The 15397-nt window shown below is 40.0% G+C and overlaps 1 protein-coding gene across 8 annotated transcripts in view; it reads right to left on the bottom strand.

Annotated features, from left to right (window-relative positions):
• Nucleotides 1-1104: 1104 nt before the first annotated feature.
• The window catches only part of ank2a (ankyrin 2a, neuronal), an 83390-nt gene continuing 69097 nt past the window's right edge, over nt 1105-15397 (bottom strand). For all 8 annotated transcript variants that reach the window (XM_089007171.1, XM_089007176.1, XM_089007173.1 and 5 more), the window contains 7 exons: nt 7613-9199; nt 7066-7155; nt 6685-6768; nt 6320-6484; nt 4850-5020; nt 4636-4727; nt 1105-3396 (listed from right to left, as the gene is read on the bottom strand). In XM_089007171.1, the coding sequence (XP_088863297.1) occupies nt 3171-3396; nt 4636-4727; nt 4850-5020; nt 6320-6484; nt 6685-6768; nt 7066-7155; nt 7613-9199 (2415 nt within the window). In that variant the 3' untranslated portion in view covers nt 1105-3170. The remainder of the gene's footprint in view (nt 3397-4635; nt 4728-4849; nt 5021-6319; nt 6485-6684; nt 6769-7065; nt 7156-7612; nt 9200-15397) is intronic.

Here is a 15397-nt window from a genome sequence, read left to right as displayed (position 1 = left end):
TTTGTCAAATGCAATTTACAAACTATATTTATGTTTGCTATGAGCTATAAGTCATACCGTTTGAATTGTTTGACATGGACATATACTAATTTAAATGTAAAGAAAGCAGAGCTTACACTTTGCATTGGAATTTGTTTGCCTTTATATCAGTGATATAAGAAATATGAGAATGTAGCATATATGTAATATATGAACATCCGAGACTATTGTGTAGTGCATGAGCAGGGGTTGGGGGGGGGGGGGGCTCTTGAGTAAGATTATATGAAACTATATCTTCTGTTTGAGTTGTGGACTCACTGACTTGTTTGTTAATGTTGTGCACCAGTCCTGTCCCAAATGTTTCTACTGTCCTCCAATGTCAAGGAAATGTTGTAAAAAAAGAAACAACAAAAAAAGACCATAACAAAGTTCAATGCTGTGTATCGAGAGTAAGAGTGGAGAAAAAAACAATAACAAAAAAAAGCATCTCTAAAGTTTTGTATAAACATGTTTAGGAAATACAGTAAGCTCTTTTTTTCATAATATTTGTACCTGTGTATTGTATGACGATACGTACATTATAGGCTTTTCGGATGTCATCCCACTCCCCCAGTGTGTCCCATTGCCAATTGCACAGAGATGATGACAAAGATAAAGCTAGCGTCTTCGCATCAATTGTCAAGTTTGATAAGCTCGCATTAAAGATTTGAAGGCGGAGTCAGACAACAGATGTGAGGGATGATTCCCTTGAGCATTACTCGCAGGATGACAAACATCCGTGTCCTTATCATCTTCTCAACTGATTTCTCGCTCTTCTTTTTTTTCTTTATTATTATTATTTTTTTTTAAATGGCAAACTACTGAAAACCTTCCTTTTGATGAAGCGTACGATGTCAATTCAATGCACAGCCCCTTAACTGGTGTGAAACTGTTGCCGGCCTGGCAATGGATTTGGCTTATCATGTTTAAGAAGGAAATAAATCAGCTCAACCGTGTGATCTTGAATGTCTTATTTTGATAAAAAGATAGGTCGTAACTTGACACCGACTTACAATGGAATCGTTTGTTACTTGTAGTGGAGCAACAATCAAGAGCAAATCGTAAAAATGAGCACCAAAAGACACATACTTTGTAGACTTTTATTCACTATCAGCCATAAACACACTGCAGCCATTTTGTTTTTAAACAGCAATACATGCCCCTATATATGTTTATACATATGCATCGTATGAGTATATACTTGTCTGCATCACAGAAAAGATGGTGCTGATATATATATTTTTTCAAATTTAATGTACCTATCACAGTGATCTTCCATAAGTTTCCCCCCTTCTTAAAAGTAAATAGTGAAAAAAAATGAGTTCCATACAGTAGCGATAGTCTAAGGAGTGGGAATAATGATTGATAGAAGCTCTCAAACGTTCTTGGTACTGAAAAAGACAATGCATTTGTTCTGCTAAAAAATAAGACTTCAACTTCAACTTGACCGGCACGCAGCAGGTGTAATAAACGCACAGAGCCATTTCATCCTGACATTCACAGGGTGTAAATATGGGTCTTAAAATAAAATGTATTATTATTTGTATTCTATTAGCTAGCTACCTATTTGCTATCCATTTACTATCTATTAACATGTAGCTATGTAGCTGGCTATTTATTAGCTATATGGCTATCGAGCAGGTTGGCTAACTGTCTAGCTGGCTATCTATTTTCTATCTGTCTAGCTAGCTATGTAGCGGCTATTTATTAGCTATATGGCTATCTAGCTAGTTAGTTAGCTGTCTAGCTGGGGTATCTATTAGCTATCTATTAGCTAGCTGGCTAGCTTAGTATCTATTTGAGTTAATTCTGGGTTGAGTGAACGCTGGCGCATGTGGCTGCTGCTTTTCACCCGCAGAAAAACCGAGCTTGTGACTGTCAAGTGACCTTGAAAGTTTTCAAAGGCGCTTAGAAATGAAATGTATTATTATTATTAATTATTATTATTATTATTATCCTCTGTTTGTCACCCCCCCAACAAAAAGCAATTTTTACACACAGTCAACATAGAACGAGCATTTGAATCATAAATAAATAATTCAATAAATAAATATCATCAGAACCAACATCACTTAACACCAGCAACATGCACCATTCTTTTTCAATAAATAGCTTTTGTCACTGGTGAAAATAAAACAACAACAAAAAGGACAATTTACGCTGTCAGAATCAAGATGGAGACACTGATTGTACTAAAAGCTTATTCAACGACCACCGTATGTTCTTATTCGATGAGTTTTTCTTTAATCTACAAAATAATACACAAAATAACCCTCTAAAATAAAAGTGTGCTTGAAAAAAAACCCTCAAATCAAACAGAAGCGATCAGGCATGGAGAAAAAAAAAACATACATCCACACTCAGCCCCTCACTCCCCTATCTCCCAAAAAAAGAAAAGGTGTGATCAATAATTTAGGCCAACGAAAGTCTGCTTGAATAAAACAAAAAGATTAGATGCATGGGGTGGTGTAGTGCTAAATGGACAGAACTACTACAAAGCCGGGATGATAATGCCAGATGTTGATTAGTCATGCCTGTCCTACTTCACATGATTGATTAATCATTCCTAGGATACAGATGTCAGTATAATCTAGATTAGGTTACATACTATCATAATGCCCGAAAGACATATTACACATAGTTTACACAAAAACACAACGGCAGCAGCGGTAGTAGTTAAATAAATACACTTGTGTTTAATCTGACTGTCGCATAGGGACATTTCCGGGCCGAGATGATCTCACTAAATCTGATGGTGTACTGTGAATGTATTTATTCATTTTTTTTTAGTTTAAGCACTCTTTCCAGAGAGTATTTTTTGGGATTAAGTCTTCAGTGTGGGTTAGAACTGATTCACATATTTTTTTTCTCATGTTTTTTGTTGCTCTACCACATAAAGACAAAAACATGTGGACTATGTTGACACAAAACCTAAAATAGATTAGGAAAGATATTCTTTGGTCACAAAAAACAAAACATACCCAGCAACGTCAGAAATGAATATGTAACACCACCGAGGGAGGGGAACCTAAAAATAATACATAATTTCAAATCTTTCAGAACTTGAATGGGAAGACTGTGGTAGCTTTGAGGTGCACGCTGGGATTGCATGTGGCAAATGCATAGGATAATTCGTGTAGCATGGGAGTGTGTTACACATTCTTCGACTGCTTCGTTTCCTCTTCGTCATCATCGTCGTCCTGGTCCTCCCGATGTTCTTCATAGTAGCGGTGAAACAACTGGTGCAGATGCTGCTGGAGTTCGTGTGGTTTGGAACCTTTTGTAGGACCGTCCATTTGTTCAAGAAGGACCTGTTTGCGCTGCCCACCTCCCTGCACTACCGTCCGCCTCAGAGTCTGACCTTTACGCATGTGGGCCCTGTATACAGAGAAGAGCCAAAACAGGAAAGAATATTTAAGACCTCTGAAAAATACAAGGTATTAACCAAGAAATTATGGGGGGATGCTGCCAAAAAGAAAACAAGAACCAGAAGTCTAGTTACTGCATCACAGCACAGCATACTGTAGCAATTGATCGGAAAGCGCTTAATTTTAGTTGTTGCTGCGTTAAAGAGGTAAGTCTTTCTTTTGTTTTCACACAGGGCCAGGTATCTTTGAATAGCTATTTTTCTCTGTTTTAAAGGACAACCGACATCTCCGGACAAGTTGTGTCCATAATTTGTAAAATGGCTTCAAATGTCTTCTACTGAGCGTATTTTACAAAGATTCCACCGCATATAGCTATATTTTACGTTTCAAGACTCGCGCTGAATAATCAGGAAGTCTTGTTTTTGAGTTGCCGACGAGTCCGTACGTGACGTCACTAAAGGACCGCCCTTTACCGTGAAAAAAGACGCATTGTAGCGATCCTTCCATCACGTCAATGTATTTCGCTGTACCTGTTTGGTCTGGGGACCTCGTGTTGCACCCAAAAGCTGCCAGGAGGCCATATAAGGAATTTATCAGTCTGTGGAAACGGAGGTGGCCACAAGAGGTCGCCATTTTGTGCCTCTTTTTTTGGGTGAGAGATTTTGAAAAATGGCAAAAATAAATTCTTTAATCGATTGCAACCATGTATGCTTTCCTCTTCAGAACTATTTGAATCATATTCATAACTGGATGTGTAACAAGAAAGCATATTCTCCCAATCTGAAGCCATTGTTTTGATTCACTAGCAATACAAGACGTCTTGGCGTGACGTCACGAACTGGAGGCAGGACTTTCTGAAAATGCCCAATTCGCAGCTCATTTTTTTGCAGATTTTGGACACTTTAAGTCATTTTTATTGGTGTTTTGCATTCAACAAAAATATCATACTGCGTGTTTTGTGTATTTTAGAGGCTATAAAACGTTTTTCTGGTGTCAGTTAAAAAACAAAAAAGTGACGTCGGTTGTCCTTTAAGAAAGAGATTCGTTCTTTAAAAACATTGCTTACTTTGGTAACCTTGTTGTCATGCTTTAGCTGTCGCAGAATACATTTTTATGCCCCTCTTCAGATCAAGACAGAATTGTTAGTCATCAAGCCATAGCACTACAATTACTCCCAACTATATCAAGCAAGTCTGAAAAAGAGAATGCCCGAATAAAACCAAACACATGCACTCCAGCTCCCACACACCTCCTGACCACAGTTCCGTCATCTTTAACAGTCTCACTTTCAACCACATATGGGAGCTCTGCTCTGGTAAAGCCACCAATGTAACCGAGCGCCTGGTGGCATTGAAGGAAGCAACAAATCAGTGACGGTAATGGAACCAAATTTAATTGATGATGTGTTCAATGGCAGCTTGTTGAAAAATAAATCTGATATAAGTGTGTGTATGTGTACAAACCTGGTTGAAGTCCTCTTGGGCTGAAGGGAGGTCAGAGGCCAAAGACACGTCCCCTTTGTGTGCCACTGTTCTTTGACCTTCTACAACAGTGGTTCTTTCTGCCAGACTGACTTTCCGCACCTCACCAGTTGCTTGTGATGCTGCGAAAGCCCCACTTTCAGAATATGTAACCTAGGCAACAAAATGTGACAACATCAAACGTCTGTCTCACAAAAATGATGTTGTGTGATGTAATTCAACGTCCCTAATTATATTCCTCTATTATTATACATTGAGTTAAGCGAGATTTAAACTTAAACTGAGACAATATTTCCAGGGACTGGCTTGTACAATACAGTACAAGATATATTGATTTATATTGTGCTTTAAAGGACAACCGACATCACTTTTTTGTTTCCTAACATCAGAAAAACCTTTTATAGCATCTAAAATACCCAAAACACGCAGTATGATATTTTTATTCAAATGCAAAACACCAATAAAAATGACTTAAAGTGTCCAAAATCTGCAAAAAAAGTGAGCTGCGAATTGGGCATTTTCAGAAAGTCCCGCCTCCAGTTTGTGACGTCACGCCAAGACGTCTTGCATTGCTGGAGAATCAAAACAATGGCTTCAGATTCTGAGAATATGCTTTCTTGTTACTCATCCAGTTATGAATATGATTCAAATAGTTCTGAAGAGGAAAGCATACATGTTTGCAATCGATTAAAGAATTTATTCCGTGCCATTTTGAGGCAACATTGGGGGGAAATGTATCACCCAAAAATGCATAAAATGGCATTGAAGATCCTGTGAGGAATTAATCAGCCCGTTTCCACAGGCTGATAAATTCCTTCCATGGAGCTTGGTCGCCCTCTTCTGGCGGCTTTTTGGTGCAACATGAGGTTTTCAGACCAAACAAGTACAGCAAAATACATTGACGTGATGGAAGGACTGCTACAATGTGTCTTTTTTTTTCGGTCAGGGGCGTTCCTTCAGTGATGTCACGTACGGACTCGTCACCAACTCAAAAACTAGACTTCCTGAATATTCAGCGCGAGTCTTAAAACGTAAAATATAGCTATATGCGGTGGAATCTTTGTAAAATACGCTCAGTAGAAGTAATTTGAAGCAATGTCGTATCTGGTGGCATCACTCTCTAGTTGCCATAGCAATGTTGAAACATGTTTTCAAAATAAGATAAATTGCATGTAAAAACGACATGAAAAACATGGCGTTGGGGAATCCTTTGTTGAGCTAAATTTGTATTTTAAGTATCACTACTGATACTGTTTATTAAATGTGGAATGCTTGAAAGTCGTAGGCTCCTCTTCTGTCTTCTGACTTGGCCTCTAGATATCACTGTACTTATATACTTCATTTTAATCTTTAGGGTTTTAATATACTGTCACAGACAGGGGATTGAACTTCTATGGTGGTTACGGAATTTAGGGCTTTGTGGCACAGCCCGAACAGAGTTCACACACATACCTCCGTATGGTCTCCCTCGCTCTTTAGAACAGTGCGCTTCACGACTTTCGAGTAACCATCTCCTTCTGCAACACTGATGGATCTCTGGGGGGATCCCTCTATCGAGACCTCCTCCCGCTCGACACCATCCGAGGAAACGCACTTGCGAATAATCTTTCGTGTAACCTGAGAATGGTGGAAAATTAAAGTCAGAGGGCAATGTTGGTCAAGTAGCATGACCATTTTATGAATCAATGCTCAACGATTCTAACTACACTGCCATCAGTTCACACGCATAAAACCAAAGCTAAGTCTTGAAATGTATAAAAACAACCCTTGTGGCGGCCTAACTCTGTCATATTCGTTTACAAGTAATCATTCTGTACCTTTCTGACAACAATGTGGCCATTTTCATCTTCGTACTTTTCTTCTGTCGTAGTTTGCGTAGGAATGTCGGGCATTTCGTCAGCCTGTAAAAGGCAAAAATAAAAACATTTCCCGAATGAAATTAGTTTTGAGGATTGTCAAATTTGTCAAAGACAGGAAACAAACATTCAAGTTGAAATCTTAGAGGAAAAATATGTGTGCAAACGAAGAAATATGGACTTATAAACACAATATCACACTTAATAACCCATATTTTATTTTTTTTTTTAGTCTAAAGCTGTTAGACTAGCAATTTCGAATCGACACTGAAAACTTAGTGTGGTTAAAATCACACCCTCCATGCTTCATCCATCCACCGTCAATCCTGTTGGGGTGGATACCTGAATGACAACTCTCCTTCGCACAATTCTGGTACTCAAAAATTCATCATCAGAACTTTCAGACATTGAGCCAATCTCGGCGCTGATCTCCTGACCAAGCAGAAAAAAAAGATCATATCCAAAGGAAATACAATTTTGGAAACAAGGCATGCAAGCAAGAAACAAAGTGGGATGGTGCACTTTCCAGAGATTTGTTACATTTCATACCCTGGACAGCACAACATGACAGTTTGTTAGGCTGAAACAAAACAAAGCAAAATTATAATAACAATAATAAAAAAAAAAACATGCTTTAAGTTTGCTTCATGAACTGGCAGGAGTTTATGAAAGCTGTGGCTTGGCTCTCATGTTGAGAATGATACATGCATAGTCAGGACCGTTCCAATGAGGAATTGTAAATAAAACAGTGGGATGTGAAGATTTCATCCATTTGAAGGTTAGCAGTCATTCCTTAATGGAGTAAATGTAAGAGTTAGTTCAGATTAGACTAGTTTAGATTAGAAAAGTTTGCAAGGCCAGGACGATGTTCCACTAAATCTGGCCTTACCCTGGTTAGAGAATTTGTATCATCGTATGCTGTCATTTTGAAGCTGGGCAGTTCACATAAGGGGAATTTTTCAGCGGATGCCTCCGAACGGGATGAGAGATCCGCACTCACGAGTGGTAAAACGTCTTGAACAAGAGAAGCATCCTCATAATCTTCACTTCCAGAGGAGAGCAAAACTGGTCTGGACACAGTTTCTTTCTCTCCTCGGTAACTGGGGTCATCCCGAAGTGGATGCTTATTTGAGCTAGTAGTTAACTCTGGTTCCCCAGGCTCAAAGAAATCGGATGCAGCCTGCCAACAGTCAAAGTAAGGCTCCGGATCTGAATATTCAGATGCAGGACCACATGTATCACTGCATACATCTTCATTTCCTGAGGGGATGTGGGTGAAGATGGTTTTGGATGGAGATTTTTCTGCATAGCCAGGAAGGATTGTGTCATCCTGATCACAGGTGAATGAAGCCATTGTTTTTGTTTCAACAAAGCTAGGTTGGGGATAGGGTACAGCAATTTCTACTGGAGTGAGAGATTCTTCCAGGTCTTGCAAATTAGCTTTTGAGTCTACGTCTTCTAAGTAATGATCAGACTGCATTGGCTTTTCAAAATTGACCTGCATTCCAGAGGTAGCCGTTTTCGTATGATGTACGCAAGGGACTGGACTTATCTCATTTGAGGACATCTCAGTCGTAACCGAGGGGGAGTAGGGTATTAATTCCTCAAAGCAAGACTGTTTTGCAGGAACAGATGTTTCTTGACTCTGCAGATCTGGAATTTCTCTGCATACATCTTGGAGATTCCTCTTTGTTAATTCTTCCCTTTCAGGCGACAGCAAATTTGCTTCTCGTTCTTGACCTTGAACCACATCACTTCTCAAATATTCCTCACACACATTACTTGCCGCATCTTCGGGAACTTGGGGAAAACTCTGTGTACCCACATCTGATGTAAAAGTCAGTGAATTCTCCAAAATGTCATGACCTCTTTGGGAATATTCTGCATTTGACATGTCCTCCGTGGCTGAGATATAAATTTCGCCCCCAGGGGTTGACAGTGTGATTGTTGAATGAAATGAGACTTCTTCAGTGTTGACGTGGTCACACACCAGAATACGTGTAGGGCATGAGATTTTATCACCTTCAGAGATGCTGTCATGAGGTTGTGATAAAGGTGGACAAATGCTGTTTGATGTAAACTCTTCATCTTGAGTCATTTTCTTCTCTTCTAGATCTGACAACATATATTCCTGCTGTGGGGGCACAGAACCTTGTGGAGTTAGTGTAGGGTTTGATGATGTGATGATGTCCTCATCCCCACTGACTTGAGGGGAGTCTTTGGTCATGGAGCTGAGTTCTTCACTTTGGTCAAGGAGTATTAACCCTTTTTTTGTTAAGTCAGTATCAGTACTCAATGAGATCTCAAATTGTGTTTTACTTTGATCAAAACTATCTGGAATGTGTAATTCTAGATTTTCAGAGAGTGTGTTTGCATTATACTGCATTGACAGTGAGTTTGTCACAGAGCACTCGAAATCAGGATTATTTTGATCTTTATACTGGGAAAGATTGATCTTGGAAGATGATGGCGACACCTGCAGGAAATGGTGGAATGGAAAAAAATGAAAATGATTTGTGACTGATGAAAAATGAAAGCGCAGACTGAAACATGCATCGTTTTTTCAAGGCCTTTCGCTGATGCAAAAATTCACTTATAGCCCTGTAGCATTTACTGGAGAGCATTGTATTTTATCACTGACAATTAAAACAAGATACCCGTAAACAAATCAAACCAATGGCATCATTTGAAAAATGTCCATTGACTATTAAGGGTACACAAACTCAGAATATGCCATTGAAAGTTCAATGACATTTGCAGGGGTGATGGAGGGGGGCACACAAGTGAACTTGTGTCAACATTTGGATTACATGTTATGTGAAGGCAGACATGCATCTTCTATGTCTATGTTGACTGGGGGTCCTAGGTTTTTGACCGGAGTTGCATTGGATTGGATTGGACAGCCTTTATTAGTCTCGCAGTGGAGACATTTACATATCACAGCAGCAAAATTATGAAAGGAAGAGGAAAGGAAAGAAGGAAGTAGAAAAACAAAATGCAGAGCTGCTGTAAAGGCATCCACTCTTGCGGCGCCATCTGGAAGTCCAAACAACAAAAAATAATCAAAGGATCAAAGCGTCCTTTTCACCAGTGGATTAGGGACGTCATGGTGGAATGTGCACGTCTGCTACAAGCTAAATGTTCGTATTAAATTTAGTCCTGCTCCGACACCTGTGATGTAACCCGAATATGGGCGCATGTCAGAAAGTGCTGTTGTCTACCAGTAACCTACATTTACACATTTTGAAATTCACAATTACAATAAGTATATGTATGAAGGAACACTTATAAACCATATTGTAGATATGAAACAAAAGAATGACATGCCTGAACAGAGAGTGCCTTGCTGTGCGCATGTCGATGGATGACTATGAAAGATGGTACTTTTTTTGTGTGGACGCAATCGAGAGGTATTACCGAGCACCGATTCCTGTAAAATCAATCAGTACCATTTTTAGGTTCCAAAACGCTTCTTTCTAAGAACCGTGTGAGATTTGAAGAGTGGGCAATTTGACTTGAACGGAGCAGTGCGCACACCAGAGTCACAACACTATCCTACTTCGTTCCTTGTGTAGTTCATTGCAAAATACTTAGCTTTGCACTTTGTATTTTACACCGGTCTACTGTTTGTGTTAATTAAAAGTTATTAATTGTAAAGTGTTATACTTACATTTCACCCTTACTATTAGGCTCATTTGTTTTAAAAACATGATGTAGTCTATGATATTAAGTTTGCATATGGCATGATAAATGCTAAATTAGAAAAAAAAATACGACAAATAATAAAAGTACATTTTGTACCCTTGAGTACTGTATCGAATCCTATGTACAATATTTCGAATTAGAAACGAAACTGTTCAAATGTGAAAGTTAAGGCTGACTGCTCTGCAAACTGGTCAATTACATTTGTAAACTTCAAATCGCCCATGTCAGCCCCATCGTAAACCATGGACCCCCTGTAAGTGGCTGAGGCTCTGTTATATATTCATTGCTGAGAGTACCACATTCACCATCAAAATGCTGAGCACGATAGCATTTACAAAAACTGGTATTCAACAGCTGAACGGAAGTATCGACAGCACCCTAGCAGTGGGGCTATTGTATGCAATTAGTAAAAGCTAAGGGTAAAAGGCTCATTCCAACAGTATCCAGTCAACGGCCAAAATTACGAATTCTATGAAGCAACACTCCATTCTCTGCGTAGCAAGACGTTTGCAGTCTTACCGGCAGACAAGAACTTTTGTCCATTTTCAGTGACTTGCTTGTCATTTCTTTAAAAAGCTCATCGTGGCTGTATGTCATCGTGAATGGGGACTGAGTGCCTGTTCCACTATGGTCATTCAAAAGTGGTTTCTGTTCCATTGTTTCATTCCTTTTTTGAGATTGTTTGATGGAGGCCTCTGTGACAATGACTGTATCACGAATGTCCATGTCTTCTTTCACAGATGGCATGTGACTGAACTCTGGCTGGCTATTATTGCCAGTTCTGGCATTATTCAGTTGAGGCTTGATGTTTCTTATATTTTTGAAATGACAAGATTCTTGTAGAAATTTCTGGTCCACATTAGCTGTTAAACATTCAAGATTGTTTTGCTCAGAACTATTTTCAAAGCCTTTATCAGTTACACATATCCTAAGATGTTTTCCCCTGTAGACTGGATCATATATGTGTGCCGTTAATCTCCTGTGGAATGGCTCGCGTAGAAGTCTTTGGTTTTCGGTAACATTTTGATAGATGAGACATTGTTCAGATTTTTCTTGTTTTAAACCTTTAATTGAATGAGGAGTTACATGGGTGGATGGTCTTAAATTATAGTTCTTGGATGACTGGATCGGCATGTTTTGATAAAGTACACTGTCAAAAACTGCAGACTGAGGTGGTGAATCAGGTTTGATCTCATTACTTGGACAAACGCACTTTTGATCCAATTCAGATGTCTCTGGTGAAACCAATATACTTTCTGACAACATATTACCTTGCAATGCAGTGGACAATTGGTCTGGAAGATTATTCGTAGTGTTTAAACAGCACAGGGAAATCTCATGTGACTCTTTGAGAGAAAATGCGGAAGAGACTGGTTGCGAATCTTGGAGGGTTTTTGGTTCTGAATCAAATCTTGAAAATATTTTGAAAGAGGAACTCTTCCCCTTATAGAAGGGATCTAAAAAAGATGAAATCATCTTTTTATAAGGATGGTGGTCATAAGAGACATGAGGCAAGAATGACAAATCTGCTTCTGTTTTGAAATGCTCAGACGATACTGATTCTAGCGAATCTGGCCTACTGTCATCAACGAAATCATTGATATCAAGTTCTGAATAATCAAGCTCAGACAATGATGACAGAGGTGAACATGGCCTATCTTCAGAATACCTTAAGTAATAATTACAATGTTCTCTGTTGTTTTGAACAAATATCATGTTTGGACATAAGGAACATTTCTCCAGGGATGCTACAGAATCTGGGGAAGATGCCCTAAAATCAAACAACCAATCCCGCAGTAGTGCCGAGTCTAGATCAGAAGAAACAGAATCTCGAGACAAAGCCCTGCTGCGAAACAAGATATCTAGGTCCAGGTCTGATGAAATAGATTGTGGTGACACTGGTCTGGTTTCATCAAAAAGGTTCGTGAGACAATAATCATGACCTTCCCAATCTGAAACACTCGATTGTGGTGTGTATGACCGTTGCTGCAAGCCTTGGTCATAATTCTCAATTTCTGCTCTGTTAAACTGAATAATAGGCGAGTCAGGAGAAAGAGCCCTGAATTCACAGTGAGACCCAATCGACTCTGGAGAACATGGTCTCACCTCAAAGGCCATATCAGCTGTGGTGGAGTCAGGTAATTCATCAAAGGAATCTGAAGGGTCTAATATAGGTCCATCCGTTAAAGCTGTCACTTTAGGCATAGCATCGTCTGGTCTTTCATGTGAAAGGCCACTGACAACATCTGCATATGTAAAACCATGCGTGGATGACAGAGGTATGCCTGCAATTTGAGGGACCTCTGCTTCTGTTCTGAAATGCTCTGACGAGACTGAATCTGGCGACCCCTTTCTGCTGTCATCAAAGAGATCCTTGATATCATGTTCTGAACAATCAAGCTCAAACAATGTTGAAAGAGGAGAAACTGGCCTATCTTCAGAATACCTCAAGTAGTAATTACAATGTTCTCTGTTGTTTTGAACAAATGTCATGTCCGGACATGAAGAAATTTTCTCCACAGATGCTACAGAGTCTGGTGAGGATGCCCTGAAATCAAACAACCAATCCCGCAGTCGTGACGAGTCTAGATCAGAAGAAACAGAATCTGGAGACAACGCCCTGCTGCTAAACAAGAGATCTAGGTCCAGGTCTGATGGAATAGATTGTGGTGACACTGGTCTGGTTTCATGAAAAACGTTTGTGAGAAAATAATCATGACCTTCCCAATCTGAAACACTCGATTGCGGTGTGTACGACCGTTGCTGCAAGCCTTGGTCATAATTCTCAATTTCTGCTCTGTTAAACTGAGGAATTGGCGACTCAGGAGAAAGAGCCCTGAATTCACAGTGAGACCCTATCGACGCTGGAGAACATGGTCTCACATCCAAGGCCACATCCAAGGCCACATCCGCTGCGGTGGAGTCAGGTAATTCATCAAAGGAATCTGACAGGTTTAATATAGGTCCATCCGCAAAAGCTGTAACTTTAGGCATAGCATCGTCTGGTCTTTCATGTGAAAAGCCACGAACAACATCTGCATATGTAAAACGTTGTGTGCATGACAGAGGTATGCCTGCAATTTGAGGGAGCTCTGCATCTGTTCTGAAATGCTCAGACGATACTGAATCTGGCGACTCTGCCCTGCTGTCATTAATGAGATCCTTGATATCAAGTTCTGAATAATCAAGCTCAGACAATGGTGACAAAGGGCTTACTGGTCTATCTTCAGAATACCTCAAGTAGTAATTACAATGTTGTCTGTTGTTTTTGACAAATATCGTGTCTGGACATGAGGAAAATTTGTCCACAGATGCTACAGAATCTGGGGAGGATGCTCGAAAATCCAACAACCAATCCCGCAGTAGTGCCGAGTCTAGATCTGAAGAAACAGAATCTGGAGACAAAGCCCTGCTGCGAAACAAGAGATCTAGGTCCAGGTCTGATGAAATAGATTGTGGTGACACTGGTCTGGTTTCATCAAAAAGGTTAGTGATACAATAATCATGACCTTCCCATTCTGAAACACTCGATTGCTGTGTGTACGACCGTTGCTGCAAGCCTTGGTCATAATTCTCAATTTCTGCTCTGTTAAACTGAGGAATTGGCGACTCAGGAGAAAGAGCCCTGAATTCACAGTGAGACTCTATCGACGCTGGAGAACATGGTCTTACATCCAAGGCCATATCAGCTGCGATGGAGTCAGGTAATTCATCAAAGGAATCTGAAAGGTTTAATATAGGTCTATCCGCAAAAGCTGTAACTTTAGGCATAGCATCGTCTGGTCTTTCATGTGAAAAGCCACGAACAACATCTGCATATGTAAAACGTTGTGTGCATGACAGAGGTATGCCTGCAATTTGAGGGACCTCTGCATCTGTTCTGAAATGCTCAGACGATACTGAATCTGGCGACTCTGCCCTGCTGTCATTAAAGAGATCCTTGATATCAAGTTCTGAATAATCAAGCTCAGATAATGGTGTCAGAGGGCTTACAGGTCTATCTTCAGAATACCTCAAGTAGTAATTACAATGTTGTCTGTTGTTTTTGACAAATATCGTGTCTGGACATAAGGAAAATTTGTCCACAGATGCTACAGAATCTGGGGAGGATGCCCGAAAATCCAACAACCAATCCCGCAGTAGAGCTGAGTCTAGATCAGAAGAAACAGAATCTGGAGACAAAGCCCTGCTGCTAAACAAGAGATCTAGGTCCAGGTCTGATGAAATAGATTGTGGTGACACTGGTCTGGTTTCATCAAAAAGGTTCGTGAGACAATAATCATGACCTTCCCAATCTGAAACACTTGATTGCGGTGTGTGCGACCGTTGCTGCAAGCCTTGGTCATAATTCTCAATTTCTGCTCTGTTAAACTGAGGAATTGGCGACTCAGGAGAAAGAGCCCTGAATTCACAGTGAGATCCTATCGACGCTGGAGAACATGGTCTTACATCCAAGGCCATATCAGCTGTGGTGGAGTCAGGTAATTCATCAAAAGAATCTGAAAGGTTTAATATAGGTCCATCCGCAAAAGCTGTAACTTTAGGCATAGCATCGTCTGGTCTTTCATGTGAAAAGCCACGAACAACATCTGCATATGTAAAACGTTGTGTGCATGACAGAGGTATGCCTGCAATTTGAGGGACCTCTGCATCTGTTCTGAAATGCTCAGACAATACTGAATATGGCGACTCTGCCCTGCTGTCATTAAAGGGATCCTTGATATCAAGTTCTGAATAATCAAGCTCAGACAATGGTGACAAAGGGCTTACTGGTCTATCTTCAGAATACCTCAAGTAGTAATTACAGTGTTGTCTGTTGTTTTTGACAAATATCGTGTTTGGACAAAAGGAACATTTGTCCACAGATGCTACAGAATCTGGGGAGGATGCCCGAAAATCCAACAACCAATCCCGCAGTAGTGCCGAGTCTAGATCAGAAGAAACAGAATCTGGAGAAAAAGCCCTGCTG

The sequence above is a fragment of the Hippocampus bargibanti genome, linkage group LG10, assembly GCF_051943395.1.
Source record: "Hippocampus bargibanti isolate YZ-2025 linkage group LG10, ASM5194339v1, whole genome shotgun sequence".
NCBI classification, from domain to species: Eukaryota; Metazoa; Chordata; class Actinopteri; order Syngnathiformes; family Syngnathidae; genus Hippocampus; species Hippocampus bargibanti.
The sequence above is the reverse complement of the archived record's forward strand: the minus strand, read 5'-3'. Positions and strand labels throughout refer to the sequence as shown.